This window comes from Panulirus ornatus, chromosome 69 (genome assembly GCF_036320965.1).
Source record: "Panulirus ornatus isolate Po-2019 chromosome 69, ASM3632096v1, whole genome shotgun sequence".
NCBI classification, from domain to species: Eukaryota; Metazoa; Arthropoda; class Malacostraca; order Decapoda; family Palinuridae; genus Panulirus; species Panulirus ornatus.
The window spans coordinates 20,445,386-20,459,210 of record NC_092292.1 but is presented as its reverse complement, the minus strand read 5'-3'; the positions used below and the strand labels follow the sequence as shown (position 1 = coordinate 20,459,210).

The 13,825-nt window shown below is 45.1% G+C and overlaps 1 protein-coding gene across 1 annotated transcript in view; it reads right to left on the bottom strand.

The window, feature by feature from the left end:
• LOC139747650 (trehalase-like) overlaps positions 1 to 4,514 on the bottom strand; it is a 109,090-nt gene extending 104,576 nt beyond the window's left edge. The window contains exon 1 of the mRNA XM_071660215.1: positions 4,371 to 4,514. Coding sequence (XP_071516316.1) covers positions 4,371 to 4,382 — 12 coding nt within the window. The 5' untranslated portion in view covers positions 4,383 to 4,514. The remainder of the gene's footprint in view (positions 1 to 4,370) is intronic.
• Between the last annotated feature and the right edge of the window lie 9,311 nt (positions 4,515 to 13,825).

Genomic DNA, 13,825 nt, shown 5'->3' with positions numbered 1-13,825 from the left:
TTCTCTCCCTCCTCTTAGACTGTCCTATGAACACATGAGAACAATGTAACTTACGTTACTAAGATTCAAATTACTGAAAAGAATATTCGTGAAAGTATATTTCGTCAAGAATGTAAATCTAAGATCAGATCAGCCGAAAAATATCTTTTGATGCATGTATATATTTCAACTCACACAATTAAAAGGTGATCATAAACACTTGACAATTTACATATATGTTGAATTTCTGCCTTCCGACATTTCTTGCCATCCTCTGTGAGTTTTCCTTGCATGTTGCCGTCATATCTATAAATTGCGTCAAACCCATGGGACTGGCCGGAAATTCTCGGCCAGTCATCTTATCGTTGAAAATTACCGTAAATATAATATCATTTTAAAAACACCTGCGCCAAATTCAGTGAGGCAATTACGGTATCTTTAGCTGAGATACGGCGAGGGAGGTACACTTAAGAATAAATGGGGAAAATTAAGGATTCTTGAAAATATTCTACATCAATTTTATATATACAATGAGGCACAATATTGTAAACATATGTTTTCAAATCATGGTCATAAGATTCTTGCTGTAATTAATTAAATCACCTTAAACGTTTTCTTCACTTCAAGACGCAAGACCTTCCACTAATGTAATAGATACTAACTTCCCCAGAACGATTTTGTTTCGTGGGAATTACGTTCTTTACAGAGCTTGGAGGTGAGGCACACACACAGTAACGACTCATGGGCACAGACATGTAGATACTACACAGACACATACACACTCACACACGGACACTAGTACGTACACTCAAACACAAGTAGGTAATTACATGTACACACATATACATTCCTACATTTACATACATGAATACAAACACACGTACTTGAATACACCAGTACACATCAACAGACATGTACACATAAACACAAACACACAAAAAAATACACAAACACAGACTAAAAAAAACATACATCAGACAACACACAAACCCATCTCAGAACTCGGCAAGGAGTACACTCCAGACCATCTTCGCCTCTGCACGTCAGGAAGGAACATCACAAAACAATTGCTATCACTTCCCCAAGTCTGGACCCAGCTGTTCCAGAGGGAGTCCTCAGGCTCCAGAAGAAACAGGTCTGATAAGGGCGCAATAGGAGCCGTAGAAACTAAATGTGAGACTTAGACATTTCCTTCGTGTTTTGCAGTGCCGCAGGGAAGTTTAGATGGTGCTCTCGTTTCGTATGTACATGCAGAATGGTGAATAGTGTAAGGTGTACAAGGGATAGAGTGAATTGGAACGATATATTATACAGGGAAAGACGTGTCAGTAGACTGAGCCAAGGTATTTGAAGCAGCCGAAGTAAACCATGAAAAGGTCTGTTGGGTCTGGTTGTTGAAAGAGGGGCTGTGGTTTCGCTGCATCACATATGGAGAATGGATGTGAGCGAAGCAGGCTTTTCTTCGTCTGTTCCTGGCGCTACCTCACAAACGCAGGAAACGCCGAACAAGTATGAAAAAAACAACGAAGGCTAATTGTGATTACCATTTGAGTGTTACTGAGAGAGTGTTACACTTGTGATGCCCCGTATTATTCAGTGATTCCTATATATCACTTGTCACAATCTCTAACATATTCTTCATCTGATGACTAGTTCCAGATGATGAAACTGATGACAAGAAAATCGATGGAAACTTTGCTTTGAGAAACAGGGACACAATAGGAATTGGTGCAGCATTTACCCCTGTATGAAGCAGAAATATGAAATTAAGAAAAGAATGATCGGTTTATCAACGTTGACGCATCCGGTGGAACGGACTCTTTCAATAGGAATGTCCAACACTTTCGTCAAGGGAGAAAGGAAGAAAATAGTTTATAGATAGATAGATAGATAGATAGATAGATAGATAGACAGATAGAGAGATATCACAGAGACGATACGAACGAACAGACGCCCTTTAACGAGCATACAATCAGACATCGGAAGGACTGCGTCACCCCTTCTGCCACATCTTGGGCCTTTGAGCGACGCGGGTTGCGACTGGAGAATGGTCCGTTCTTTTCAAGAGGACCCGATGACCGACAGGTCTGGGAGTCAGCCAGCAAAGCCTCATCGAAACGTGATTCCTGCCACGTTAGAAACGTCGCTTGCTGGAACTGGGGTCTCGCAGGACACAAAGGGAGGATCGGGAACCCGCAGGACACATAGGGAGCATATGGGGTCCTGCAGGACACATGAGGAAAAAACTGGGTCCCGCAGGACTTGTAGAGAGGAAAAGAGGTCATGCAAGACTCGCGGAGAGGAGACGAGGTCCCGCAGGATACACGGGGTCCCTCAGGATACATAGGGAGGAGATGGGATCCCGCAGGGCACGTGATAAGGATGATGATGGTTCCGATGCATTTTGAGAGCAATTCCTGGTACTCTTTTACATCATACTATCAATGGTGGAGCTAATCCACCCTAGATGCCGGTGGTGGAACTGATCCACCGAATTTACCAGTGATGGAACTAGTCCACCAGGCGTGCCCATGAAGCTAGCCAGGTCCACCTCCAAGACTACAAGTCATGAAGTGTGGTGATTTTGTGTGTTTGTCCTAGAAGGGTATGTGCAGGGCAGTCGAGGGGTGGCTGTTTAGTGTCTTCTGTATGGAAGCTCCATCCTGAATCTGAGGGGTCCTGAGATATGTTGCGTCGATGTTTATAAAGTTGATGAGAAAGGAGTTGTCCAGAGTACAAATGAAAAGGTGTGACTCGTGTTCATCTGCGGAGTGGAGTTTCGGATGTTCGCATGTCTGCTGTGGTGGAGTTCATGACTGGGTTCAGGTGTCGGTTGTTTCGTGTCTGGTGGATCATTTAGATGCAAATGTGTTTTATCAATGTAGTGTTTGCTGCTGGGGACTAGGGGATCTGTGGGTGTAGTTGGCTGATGTGTGAGGATGGGGTGAGAATTTCATTTCAGCGTGAGGGTTGGTGGGTGATTCTGATTTGGCTTGGGCTTTGTCCAAGTATGAGTCTGGAGACATACAGACACATCATACTAAGCCAAGTACTTGTTTATCTTCCAGCTCCGAAGTAAGGATGAACAGATGAGATTGTCTTTGGGCCGCGACAAGGATCCGAATCCGTAGCTATTGTAACCACTGCACCACGGCAGACCGTCACCAAACTCACGAAAATTGAGGAACTCCCTTGTGGTCGCCGGCCACACATAGAAAGTTAAGATAATCTTGAGACTTAGGTCTGGAATGGCACCCATAATCTGACCAGTGGTGGCACGAACGACATCCCTGACTCTACATGACTCTTGCCTCTACCCACGCCCACTGGTGACACGGACGACTCTACAGGACATTCACGCCAACCTCTGGTGGGGACTCTACACGACTCACCCATAGCCACTAACCTCCACCACGCGAGAGAAAAACTACCATTATAAATCCCCCTAACCACCACTGTCCCCGCCAATAACCACTGCTGCCCTCACTACTATCCTAACCATCACTATCTCCACCACTGTCTCCAACACCATTTGTCACCGTCCCTGCCACAAACCAAAACTACCCTCGCCACGAAGCACCACTAGCCTTCTTATTCGCCACACACATCTCCGCCTTTGACCAAATCTATCCTCGCCACTAACCATCACTATTCCTACCACTAACAACTACTATCTCTAGCCACTAATCATCACTCTCCCTGCCACTAGCCATCACTATTCCCGCTATTACCCACCGCTATCCCCACCACTAAGCACCAGCATCCTCGCCGCTATCCCCTACAATCCCCGCCACTGACCTTCACTATCCCTGCCACTAAGCGCTATCCCCTCCACTAGCCCGCACATTTACCCCGCCACTAGCCACCACTATCCTGGGAACCAGCCCCGCCAGACACAGGTCTGACGTTACCTGTACACTCATCACACTCTGATCGCCAGTTAGCGTTGGGCAAGCTGGGCCAATGAACAGGTGAGCCGATAAAACATGCCTGCTCCTCCTTCTGTGCCCTCTGCAAGCACTGCGTCTAGGCCCTAAGGCTCGCGCCAGTTGAAAGCACGTTTCTTTTTTCTTCGTCTTAATGAGTTCGTTCTTATCTCTATGTCCGTTATCGATTTAGTTTCGGCGTGGATTTGATCGCTCTGGTATGCGTTTCCACGGTTCGTTTGCAGTGCTGCGCCGAAGGCCACAAACTGCGAGCCAGGAGGGTGGTCACTTCTGAATTTAACTAAATTTTATGCTTGTCAATGCAGGTGGCAGAAATGCACAGCCCTGTCAAAATTCAAGAATTTAAATTGGTCAATGTCTCTGACAGTACAGCCTCAGACGCCATGCCACCCCACTTAATGTCTTTAAAATGTAGTGAACAACATGCAGAATGATCAGTCTTACCGTTCGAGACATGCAGCTTGAAGATATGGCTTGCAACACTGGGGGAACCACACGAAATACGTCTACCCGCAACAGAGTCTGGGTTGCAACTGTGGCCCGCGGTCATCAGGGTAACTCTCCCAGCTCCAGGTGGGGGTCCGTTTTCTATGTAAGCACAAAACCGGATAGTAATATAATTCTTTTATAGATACCACATTCTCATCATATCGTGGAAAACTTTTGAAAATATATTAAATATAATGACACTCTCGAGTTATTTGAGAATAGAATGTAATAAAGGCGACTCAGTGAGGAGTAAATGATGTTATATTAAAAGGATGATTGGAAACTACCAGGTGAAATGCTGCTTGTGCTTGGTATTACTTGTCCTTATTACCTTGGTTTGCTCTGTTATCCTGCCAGGAGATCTTCCCTCCAACACACGAGGCACGTAACACACTCCCAGCTTGTGGTGGGGTCTCTGAAGGCTTATCGCAATTATAAAAATTATCTAAACAGAACGCGCACTATCGGAGTTTAAAAGTCAAGTTATCTCGCTTTTCCTCGTAAAATGATGGTATCAGATCCTTATTCATGGGAATCCCATTGAATTCAGAATTTATAGAATATAAGACGATAAGGATATCGTATGCAAGAGTGAATTTAGATGTACTTTTGTCAAAAACTTAAATGGTTAAAAGGCGGCAAATGTTGACAGATGCCATCGTTGCAGGGCTTCGTGGAGAGGGGCACCAGCATCGTCGGCCCAAATATTACCAGTCGTCCTCTGACAATTCATTAGTGACGATGAATTACGGATTCATTGTACCAGCAACTTGAAAGTCTTGCCAGGTTTCATTTCACCTTTCAAACGCCGAGTGTCGTGGTGATATCCCCCTTCAGATGGCTAGTGTGTATGTGCGTGTGTGTGTGTATATGTGTGTATGTGTGTGTGTGTGTGTGTGTGTGTGTGTGTGTGTGTGTGTGTGTGTGTGTGTTGGTGTAGGAGGAACGCGCCGTACAGCCTCTATGCCCACACTGGCATATGACACGGCCGGCAAAACAAATATACATTGCACACAAAAAACAAACACTCACAGTCCCTCCCACGGCTGTCGACGTTCCTGTACATTACCATAGACACTTCCACATATTCCCAGCCCCGCTACCTGGGGTTCAGCGGGTACAATGAAATCCCTACGATGAGGAGGACCTGACCCTCTGGTTTTCGAGCGTTTGTTTAAATTATGAGGCTTTACCTCCCTGCGTGATGATGCCTCCCTGCGTGAAGATGCCTCCCTGCGTGATGATGCCTCCTCCGTGCGTGATGATGCCTCCTCCCTGCGTGATGATGCCTCCTCCCTGCGTGATGATGCCTCCTCCCTGCGTGATGATGCCTCCTCCCTGCGTGATGATGCCTCCTCCCTGCGTGATGATGCCTCCTCCCTGCGTGATGATGCCTCCTCCCTGCGTGATGATGCCTCCTCCCTGCGTGATGATGCCTCCTCCCTGCGTGATGATGCCTCCTCCCTGCGTGATGATGCCTCCCTGCGTGATGATGCCTCCCTGTGTGATGATGCCTCCCTGCGTAATAGGACACGAGAGTATAGCTCGGTAACGCTCACAAGGACCCCCAGGCTCGACATATCATCTCTCACAAATTACCCATGGAATTGTTTCGTAATTGAGGCTAAAACTTGGTACACCGATCTCTCTCTCTCTCTCTCTCTCTCTCTCTCTCTCTCTCTCTCTCTCTCTCTCTCTCTCTCTCTCTCTCTCTCTCTCTCTCTCTCTCTCAGTGCAGTCAAACGACCTATAACCCCACCGTCCTCCGTCAACCTTGGCCAGAAATCCTACCACACCCATCCTAGTCTACCACACCCATCCCGTTGACCGCCCCATAACCTTTACCACAGTTTCCCACGCCACAGCGACCACTACACAATCCTACCACAGCGTTTTCCAACCTCACAACACCACCGCATCAGTCCACAACCCCACAAACTACCACCACTACCACAGCAAGATACAAAACCATAATCTACACCCAGAACTAGTCCAACTCCCCACTTAACTACGCCTTACCCAACCCCACCTGAACCAACCCCACCTGGCCCAACCCCACCTGAATCAACCCCACCTGACCCAACCCCACCTGAATCAACCCCACCTGACCCAACCCCACCTGACCCAACCCCACACTCCTGAGTCCCATCTGCAATCCCACCCCGGAATTACATGTCTGAGCCAAGTCTTGCCCGATGTATCTTCTCTTCAAACGCAAAAACTGTTGGTATCTCTGCCTTGGGAATTAATTAGAGACTAATTATCAATAATTCTGGGTCTCCTGTATAATCCAGGTCGACACTAACAGATTCGGATTATTCCATAACCGATTGATCACAAGAGCCACAGCAGGCAACATTGCAGTAATGCATTTTGGATTTGATAACGATATACGTAATGTACAGATATCTGTGATATGAAGATAACGATATACGTAACGTACAGATATCTGTAATATGAAGATAACGATATACGTAATGTACTGATATCCGTAATATGAAGATAAAAGTAAGATCATAGGCAAATGTTTAGATGTAATATGATGATACGACTCCCTCTTCTCTGTTAACATTTCTCAGTATAACAAACCATGTTAACTAAACACAGCTTTCGTTAGTGTTAATTTCTTATCATTAACCAACCAACCTTTAATCACACGTCTCATGTCCAAGGTTATTAATTGGGCTGGCGCAAGGGAATATGCGATACTAATTAGAATAACTGTGAAAAAAGATTAATTAAGTCAGGATTTTTAGATCATTATTAATTTTCTCGTCTAGGATTCATCTTTGGTTCCATCAACTCCCGACAAGGGGAAAAAGTAGAGACAAAATTTTTGGATTTTAATTCGCCTTCCAATTTTTTCATTCTTCGGAACTGATCGATTCCTGGAAAAGAGAAGGAAATCCCACAGAGCGAAGCAAATCAACTCTGACCTCCGTTCTCTGTTAGAGAACAGTTCATTTGCTTCTTTTCCATCAGATTATTCATACGTATATATAGCTATTAGGGCATGCAGGTTTGATGGAGTGGGCACAACGTTGTCATATATCTATAAATCTATAAGCATAATGCAGCTATCCGGATAGTCATGAGGCATATGAAAGTATGCAGTTATATTTTGGTAGAGCTATAATACCATGCAGCTATAATACTTTATGGTAAAAAGTGGATTCACATAATTCATACAAATATGCACATCGGTCTATGTATACTGTTTCTACTACGCCTCGAATCAGAATGACAGAATCCTATGAGAGATTTATCTATTGTTAAGAACCTGAAAATCCCATGGAAACTTTACATACTTCAGAGGTAGTACATCAAGGTCACCCACTGTTGAGACTCAGAATGTCTTATGTTGACTGATCTATGACTAAGAATCTGTGAGTCGCTCATTAACTTCATCTGCTTTTGAGAATCAGTGAATTGATTCAGCTTCTTTGCATCAGGGACGCGCACGCCTTACTTTCATCTGCAGAATAAGAATAAACTAATCACGTGTTACATTCACCGACAGCTATAAGGTTCTGAGATTTTATATACTGAACTCTCACAATGCCGTCTATACCAAATTTTCCTAAATATCTTGTGCGGTGAAATTACTTTGAGCTCGCTGGGGACGTGGTCTGGCATTTCCTTGAATGGTGCCAGAATTGAGTGTAATTAAGAGAAAATTGCTGTAAATTTCTGTGAGCGGAGGTTGTCCGGTTCCGTGGTGAGCAAAGAATGTTCCGTTCCGTCGTGAGCGGAGGTTCATTCCGTTCCGTGTTGCTCTGGAGGTTGATTGTGAATGTTGCTTTGTATTGGTCCTCTGACAGATACTCTCTCTCTCTCTCTCTCTCTCTCTCTCTCTCTCTCTCTCTCTCTCTCTCTCTCTCTCTCTCTCTCTCTCTCCTGAGCCACAGGCATACTCTAGAGAACGCCTCGTTGCAAGTAACTCGATATCCTTTTTTGGCATTGTCTTAGAGGTTTTTATATCTAGGTTGAGCTGACGCTTAGTAACAGCAACCAAACTAAAAGGCTGACCGGAGAGACAGTGTACATAGTGCTGCTGAGGAGAGCACGTGAGCTGGAGGGAGAGGATGTGGACGAGATAGATAGCTGTCTGTTTAACAACTTTGCCTTAAGGCACAGCTCTCAAATGGGAGGCACGAAACCTCAAGGGTGATCACTGTGCGAGAGTGTGAGTCTGTCTCACCTCCCACTCATGTTGAGAGGATAGCGACCTTCCCAGTCCGCTGGGATGTCTGGTACACGAAGCCAGTCCTGTGAGCTGAAGTGCTCGCGTGTCCCAAGGGTCGACTAGGAAGGAGGAGGTGGCAACGGCACATGTAGCCGGTGAAGTGCACAAAATTTCCCAAGTTGAAAAGTTCGAGTTCCAGCAAATCCTTGTGGATGAGGCATTGGTCGAGGTCACCACAGGTCATCAAACAGGACGATATAATCACCTTTATTTTGAATTAACAGAAATTCTCGGTTTTCCTTAAAAAAAAAATCTACATCTTGCCCGATAAAGCATTTATAACACGAATACTAGAACAGAGAATCTGTGTTGATAGACGAGAGAAGACTAACATTCAGGTGGCCAGGAGCCAGGGGAAGAGAGAGAGGTGAACGTTCATGACAGCAAGACTGTGTAATGCGTCCTGCTGGCCCTTGCCAGTCACGATATATTTGGGTGCGTCCAACAGGCCTGGTCAGGTTCCGCAAGTCTCGTCTTCCGATAATGTCTCGACAGTAACGCTAGACAGCTATGATGGAGTGGGCACAACGTCATCATATATCTTTGAATCTATGTCTAATGCACCTCCACAATCATAGTGCATAGCAAAGTATGTAATTATACTTCTGCGGATATATAACGCTATGCAGCTATAATACTTCTTAGTAAGAAATTATATATGATCCATAACAGTACATAGAGTGTCCCATGTAAGCTGTTGATTTAAGTGGGGTTACAAGGAAGTGCACGTTAGCGAACTCCTTCATCCCTCTCTCTCCTGGCCAGATCTTGTCGTTGGTACATAGTGCATCTGTACGTGCACCTACGTACGTGCGTTGTGTGAGTGGGCGATCATCTGGCGGCTTCAGGATGTTGGTAATCCCCTAATGAGATGTGTCGTGCCAACGCGTCGTATCAAGTGGGATGAGCAACAGAACCTTTGGTTATCATCCTCTGACGGTGGAAAAAGAAAACAAATTAAGGAGAATATGTTTGACGGTAACTCATTGACGGTATCAGGAACAGCTTAGGCTGAAATAAAACTCCTCTCTCTCTCTCTCTCTCTCTCTCTCTCTCTCTCTCTCTCTCTCTCTCTCTCTCTCTCTCTCTCTCTCTCTCTCTCTCTCTCTCTCTCTCCGAGTAGTAACAGCGGGCGTCTGGCAAGCTGGGACAACGTCTGATGTAACAGCAGTTGTGGTTTGTGTCGCATTTCAGGCGTCATTTGAGAACTATGAAGCAAGTCTTATTCAGTTCCTTGCCCTCCTTGCTTGCAAATCCCCCACCCCCACCCCCACCCCACCCCACCCCGCCCCACCCCACCCATCCTCTCATCTATCGTGCTCCCTTTGCTTGAGACCTTGTCACTATCCCTTACAACGGAACCCTTCTGCTTGAGGTATTGTCCCCTTCCCCTCGAACGTATGTAGTAACCAAGAAATTCATAATTCTGTACTACGTCTATTGACATAATCTTATCATGACATGTGTTTCGTGATGTATAGTTATAGTAGCTATGGTCCTGGGTGCTCGGTGCCAGTGGCTGCGGCATCGAGCAGGAGCACTATAACACCACTGACTCCACGAGGGCACTGCCATGTCCACAGCTGCCCGAGGCACACCAGACGACCATGCGTCACGCTCGCGTCACCTCATATGATGCATTACGCAATACTCCCTGGGGACCCCATAGCGCCTGAAGGGAGTCCTCAGTTCCTGCTTCCCTACTTGGGCTCCAGCAGCACCAGCACTACAGCTGTAGCAGCATGACCCTGACTGCTACAGTACTGTATCACGACGAGAAGTACAGTTGTTGTGGCGCGTCCTTTGCGGCTGTGGTACTGCAACACTAAGGGAACTACAAATCTATTTTCTCTCGTCGATCGTCAGCTTTCCACCGGCTTATGTAGGAACTTGTAACTAATCAGTCTATTCACGGACGTCCCAAGGGACTCCCATGGTAAGAGTCTACGTAGTCCCAAAGGACTCCCATCGTAAGGATAATGTAACATACTCTCTTTTTTTCCTCCTTTCGCCTGTAATACTCCGGGAGGGAAGGAGGGAGGGAGAAGGGCTTCATGACCTGCTCTGGTTGGATGTGAGTATGGAAGCCACTTGCTTCACCCCAAGTGATGTGACCCGAGGTTAGCAGCTTCCCGTGGTGGTCAGGTTGGGCTCTGACCTTACGTAGCTCCTGAATTACTGTTTACAATAAAATGTTAACAAAGATTGTCTCTTCCTGGCGATCGTAATAACTGGGTAGCGATCCCGCCTAGCACGCAAAGGTCCTGGGTTCGAATCCTCGCTGTTGGAGGGTATTATGTGATATATATATATATATATATATATATATATATATATATATATATATATATATATATATATATATATATATGATTTTTTTTCCTTCTTGATCAACATAAGCGAATCATATTCATTTCTTCGTATTGCCGTCAGTCAACTCCTTATGATGCCCATGATATTTAGCTGATAAGAACGAGAGAACATGTGCTCAGAATATCATAATAAATGTTTTCCTTGACACTGTCTATCAATGTCTTTTACTCCCATGGTAGACATCAATCTCATGAAGTGTTCCTTTCATATCGCCGAATGGAAGGTCGTTGCAAACAGAAATGAATTTTTATAAAGAGAACTACGATGAATGATATTAAAATGACCAACATTTTGTTTTCGTATTGTAATATATATGTTAATTCTCGCGCCAACAACTGATAACTTGGATCACGAGTTTTCCAGATATGATCATTTATTCGTTCGGTGTTTCATAAGTGATCAAGTGAAATGCGAGTAATAATGAACGTTCAGTTTCGTTTTTTTTTTTTTTTCATCGTAAGTAAAGCTCGTCAGCACCCGCGACCCGTCTGGTCTGAACCTTGACCTCAGCCGGGTGTAGTGTGGGAGGTCAGACTAACGCCTCACCTGTTGTCCTTCGTCTTGGTTATGACAGCAAAACATCTCCTCTGGTGTTTAGGACTAGGTTAAACAAGCGTCTTCGCTAAGGCCCTCACGGGTCACCGAGACCCCTCACGGGTCACTGTGACCCCTCACGTGTTGGTGCCAAGCGGTAACACCACAAGCGACAAGTCTCCTTCAGAGAGTCCGGTACATCGTCAGCGGACGGAAGATACTACTAAGTTGTCGAGGTTCTTCCTTCCCCGAAGGACACCACGATCTTGCTCCCTCGTGGAGCGCCACCCCTTGAAAGCGTCCTATAAGTGTGTGTGTGTGTGTGTGTGTGTGTGTGTGTGTGTGTGTGTGTGTGTGTGTGTGTGTGTACATAACAAAACCAAAGCTAACGTAATTCAGCAAAGCCTTAACCTGAACGTAACCTATCATCATAACGTTTTTAACTTAAACATTTTTGTTTCTTGCATCAGGTCAAGGTCAGGTCAACCGTATCTTCACTTTCATCCTCACCAAACACATCTCCAGGACACTCGTGGCACCACTGCCCTTTGACCCAACCTTTATGGATCAGGTGAACTGGGTCAGTAACGCAGCTTCACTCCACCCTCGACACCACTGACTAGCCTTTGATCCTGACCTTTACGGGTGGGTCAAAGGCAACACTAATGACACTGGTCAGCTCAGAAGCAAGAGTTAAGGTCCTGACTGTCTTGTAAAAAACTTAAGAAGGGAGACTTTCTAATAGACAGATGGAAACGAGGGAACAACAGATATCAGATGAAAAGAAAGATCTGATCAGTGTGTATGGACTTAGGGTACGCCTGGCATACGAGAGTGTTGGAGACAAGCTGCGGCGAGGATCATGTGACAAGTACAAGAAGTGAAACCTAGAAAGTCTCCCAGGGTGCACACGGTAACAAGAGATGCTGCAGGGAAGCGGGTTAGACAAGTGTTATACAAGCCCCGTAGTACCATATCTGTGGGGTACATAATATATCGATCTGGACAGGTGCATTAAAGTAATTATGTCTATGAAATGTGATTTTTAACAAACATATGATTACTGTGGTTGTATAAACTGGCTTGGTGTATGTATGGTGTATACACGAGAGTGATGACAAGAGTGAGGGAGTAAAACAAGTGGTGCAATGAACAATTGAGCAAGGAAAAGCAACAGAGAGAAGCGTTGGAAAGTGAGACTAGAACGTTTTCACTCCATCCTGGACAAATGCATCTTGATTGCACTCTCGAAACCACAGCTCTTGACATGACCTTACGAGACAGGTCAAAGATCAGAGTTAACATGCTAACTTTTGAAGAGATATTAGAACAATGCCATGTTGTGTTTAGACGACGTAATGATAACAGCAGTATCGGCCTCTGGATTACAAACAATTGCGACAAAATTCATTGCAGTATGCACAAAAAATAGAATCATAATTCTAAAATAATGTATAGAGAGAACTATGATATGTCTGGCTGGAGGGAGAACTGAGAGCCTACATGAGGTTATATGTTTGTAATTACCCATATGTCATTACGTCTCAGTCATGTGCAGGGAGAGAGCCTTTCGCTGGTGGGGACCCATCTCTTGAATATTCTCTACAGACATACAAATATTTAAGATGTATTTAAGCATACTTTCTACACTGACCAGATCTTCTTTTTATCTATTCTGTTCTCCAGACGTTCTTATACTACACAACTACTTCTTTACGTAGTTTTTTTAACATGTATTGTGTAACCCCTCCAGGAAGGACTGAGAGACGGATGCTAAGATAAAAGAATTTCTGAAAAGCAGAGGAGCCGTGCCGGAGCTTTAAGGAAAATAATGAAAGAAAAAACTTAATGAGCTGTCAGGCTTGGTGAACTCCGTCCAATTGCCCGGCGTAACCCGGACTGTTGCGAAGTGTGAGTCCGCACAGTGAGGAAGGTTGAGGTTACAGAGTACAGTCTGCGAGAGTATAACCTTGCCATGTGTGAACTGGTGAAGTAAAACTTAACTGAACACTACTTAGACCTTTGAGATCAGGAGAATGACTGATTACTGTCCCATGTGGACTCGTAGTAAGCTGAGGGGAGCAGGAACTGCTTGTTTGTAGCGGGGTGGTGTGATATTTAATAAGCAGTGCCGTCGACTGTACATTGCAGGGGGTGAAGGAACATGAAAACTGAGATGGTGGAGGAGGGATAGAAGGCTATTTGGGACGTAAAACTACGCGTAAGATGGGCGTGCTAGGGGGTAGATGGGAGGAAA